Genomic DNA, 4046 nt, shown 5'->3' with positions numbered 1-4046 from the left:
AAAAAAATACTCAGTTGTACTATTTCATAAAAATAAATTCTTGAACTGAACTGTGACACGTGGTAACGCACGTGAGCCCGCCTCGGGATCTGGGACCGAAAAAAATCGCAAGTTTCTCTCATTGGGGAACTAATATTTAAGACGTTTTCTTCGATTCTGAAAGCAAATTTTAAACTTGGCATTGATTCCTGTTGTTGTTTTGTTTTGGATTGTTTGTTTGTTTGTTTGTTTTGTCGTCATTGCTATTTGGAAAAAAAAAATCGTGAGCTTAGCACTATTCTTTCATCTAGATTTCATCCTCAATCTTAAAATGCCATAAGGGGCTTGCAGCTCAAAGACGATTAAGATAATTTACGAGTGTTTTGAAGATTTTGAAGATTTTTATGAAGAAAGAGAAAGAGATGTAGGCTTAATGGAGAACACAAACAAATATAGATTTGAAATAAATTTTCTTCCATAGACCGTGCATAGTCTCCTCAGCGTATAGTGGAGAAAAATCTCATATATGGCTTTTCTTCACTTTTCCTGCATTATTTTCCCCACAACTTAAGTTTAAACTGAAGAAAAGACCTGAAACTCCGATCCCACTCCAAAGATATTATGTTATTTGCTAATTTATTTTCACCTTGAAAGTCCTGCAAACTAGTAACTATCATACTGGTTGCGTCACAAACATTTACTTTAACAGTTTAGTCCTAGCTGGGAATTCATAAATAATTACTGTCAAACGAATATTCTCTAATTGAAGATTTTTCTGTATTCCTTTACTTTGTTGCTTTAAAATTCGGAGGAGACTGTAGAGTGATCTTCCAAGAAGATTTAAATCGTTCCTTTTTAATGATCGATGCTTGCAAAATTTACGTTTTCAGCAGGCTTAATTTAGCCGAGAAAATTGTCTATTTAGTTCTTCAGCAGCTAAAAGTCGTAGTCACCGTAAAGTGCTCAATGTCTTATTTTCAGATTTCCGTGCTGTATCGTCCCTCTACCTTTTCTTTTTAAAGTCAGTGCGAAAATTTGCGTTTTTCCGACTGTCGGCTTAATCCGGAAAAAATTACTTGTCTATTTAGCTCTTTAGCAGCTGAAATTCACAGTCACCTTAAATTTCTCGATGTCTTTTCTGATTGTCGTGTTATATCGTCCCTCGACCTGTCAATATGTTTCAACCCTCGTTAAAATCGAGGCATCAGTTTAGCCAATACATAAAGCACTTTAGTTTTTATTGATTATGACTAAAATCATTCATGTTCTTTCTAGTTATCATTTCATTTTGATTCCAACCACTGGTGTTAGTGATCATAAACAGGGCATAAATTTATATCATGAATATCTGGAAGGAGGTTAGGAAATAAAAGTAAACGCAGGCGGCACTTTTTGACAAGTTTTAAAAGAATAAATTGTTATAAAGTCTTCACTGACGCGCATTTGGTAGGAATTGTCTTTTTGTTCAAGTTTATGTAAAAGATGCTTTCTTAAAAACCTGAAATATTTCAGTAATTTCTACTATTGATATTTCGCATAATGTCGTGCTAAAAATAAAGAAGCTTTTAAAAAAGCTGGTTAGACAACAAAAGAGACTTGCACATGTACAAACAAGCTCTTGTCACCTTTAAGTCTTCACGACAATCAGGAAAATTCGTCCCCTTTGTGACACCCATGCAATGAATAAATTGCCCTTTTGTTTCCATGGCGACACCAGCAGCTGATGGTTTTCATTTTTTTCAAAATCTAGACAACAATTACTTCTTTGTTTTGGAAATCAGGGTGCTTGTTTTAAAGGATTTCAAGCACGGACTTTCCGCTCGATTCAGATGTTTGGAAAATGGATAGCCCGTGTTTCGATCTAGGCTCGTTGAGCTCAAGTCCGTTTCTTTATCGGGAAGGCGAAGATTTCCTTGGGCAGACAGTCAACACTTTTTTCGATGAAGATATTAGCTTCGATTTTGTTGACACTTTTGAAGCAGGTTTTTCGATAGCTGGGAGAACTGATGAAGTGTCGGCGACAGCGACTCATAAGAAAGATCAGTATTTAATGAGCGAGAGTCCGGTACTTTTAACTTCACCGCGAAGACACGAGAGTAAATTGGAAAAAGAGTTAAATACCACCGACGGCGCTGAAACGTTTTTTGTCAGCAGAAGCGAGCACGTGAAGGTGTCGCAAAGGGAAAACAGTGCTTCGCAACAAACCTCATTTTCTGAAAACAAAAATACTTGTACAAATGAAGTTGACCCAAGCGCTGAGAAAGTGCTCTCAAGAACTGTGTCCAAAAATGCGGAAGAACTAACACAAAACGCCACAAGACAAGAAGCGACGGAAACTGACAACACGCTATCAAGAAGTCACGATAAAGATGCTGTTGAAACTGGCAGCCAAAGCGAGCAGATTACAAACATTACAACGCCGGCTGCTTCGCGCGAAGATCTCGGAAATAATTTCCAGCAAAATATTAATATTTATGGAAGTGTACCTGAAAAAACAACATTCGACAATTTCAAGCTATTATCGTTTGAGGAACATACTACCTGCGACAAGGAGCGGGACTACGCAATTAAGGACCGAGAAAGCATCAGGGTTACGGATCTCAAGAAAGCGGAAAATAACCCTTCTTTTGGGTTGAAAAATTCTGCTTTTAAACGTTGTGTCGTTCCGAAGACGTTTTATTCTCCATTTTGGACGCCAGAGAAAAGTACAGCGAGACAGGATAAATCTTTGGAGGACGGTTTTATTAATGCGCGACGCAATGTGGACATTTTGTACTGCTGCCATTGCAAATCCCAAAAGCGCGGTGCCAAGAATATAAAAATTTCAATGAAGCCCGCACAGAGTACATTAACCACAAGTCATAAAGACAGTAACAGGTATATCGATTTTCTAAAACGCAATTCTGTCGTAAGGTCGCAAGAAAACCACCAACGAGCTTATAACAAAACTATTAGTGGAGGGATATCAAGACACGGGCAGGAGGCAAACAGAAATGATAAATGGATCTCTTTGCCAGCAATTGACACATCATTTAGACCAGCTCGTCAGAAAGCTTTGAGCAACAGAGACATTGGTGCGCTTTACTCCAGAACGCTTTCGGTTGCTCCTATAGATGGCTTGATAAATAAGTATAAAGGAAGACATTTCGATTTCGTCGAGCAACAGAAAAGATACCAGCTTAAACGTTTTAAATAGATATCTGTTCGCGTATGCATTACATTTCCAGCAATTAGCACCTCATCGGCAACCGCAGATTAGCAAACGGCTTTACCACAAAGCAATTGGTGCATATTACTGTACAGTTTTCGTTGTCTCAGCCAGAAGAAGGCAGTACCTTTCGGCAGAGTTGGGGTCGCTTTCAAAGAGATTTGTTTGTACAGATTGTTTAAGAGCACGGAATCACTAGTGGAATCGTCGAAAAGTTTTAATTTGCTGACTACGTAATGAAGTCGGTTGCTTCATTGATTTTCAAAATATGTAATCCTTCGCCATTGAATGCATTAAAGCTATGAAACAAAGCTTCCCTTTTTGTATTTTAAATGCAGCTTATTATAAAATCAATGTATTACCATTTTTCACTTCCTGATTTTAATCTCAAAATAAAGCCATTAAAAATCATTCCAGAATATATTCTTTATCCTGTGACCTCATCTCGCAGCTAAATAAAATATAGATTGCGTTTGCGAACGCTTTATTGGTCAAAAGCTACCTTTTACAAGAGACAAAGAAGACTGTGATATTATTCAGTAGAGTGCGTTAATTCAAAATCATGAAGTACAAAAAGGCAAAGTCACGAATTACACTGACACTTGCTTTGGCTTGCGTTTTTGCACTTCGCTCGTGTTCCCAAATTATCATTGGGTCTTATGCTTCGTCTAGAAATCTTTAATGTTATCTGTTCGCAGAAAATTACGTGCCGTGGATAGACGCAAGTAAAATCATTTCTCCCTTTAAAGAAACAAGTTCTTCGCTAATGCACTCAGAGCTCTGCTAAATAATGAAACACCTGCCGATGCGTAATATAGTTTATTTATTTCCCCTGTCACCTTTTCAACTTAATTTTAAA

At 37.5% G+C, this 4046-nt stretch overlaps 1 protein-coding gene across 1 annotated transcript; it reads left to right on the top strand.

Annotated features, from left to right (window-relative positions):
* The first annotated feature begins 1744 nt into the window (after window positions 1-1744).
* LOC110039643 (uncharacterized) lies at window positions 1745-3676 on the top strand. Its single transcript, XM_020744774.2, has one exon. The coding sequence runs from the start codon at window positions 1820-1822 to the stop codon at window positions 3173-3175; it is 1356 nt and encodes a 451-aa protein (XP_020600433.2). The 5' UTR covers window positions 1745-1819; the 3' UTR covers window positions 3176-3676.
* The last annotated feature ends 370 nt before the right edge of the window (window positions 3677-4046 follow it).

This window comes from Orbicella faveolata, unplaced genomic scaffold, assembly GCF_042242905.1.
Source record: "Orbicella faveolata isolate gen_17 unplaced genomic scaffold, um_ofav_v1 contig_48, whole genome shotgun sequence".
NCBI lineage: Eukaryota > Metazoa > Cnidaria > Anthozoa > Scleractinia > Merulinidae > Orbicella > Orbicella faveolata.
The sequence above is the reverse complement of the archived record's forward strand: the minus strand, read 5'-3'. Positions and strand labels throughout refer to the sequence as shown.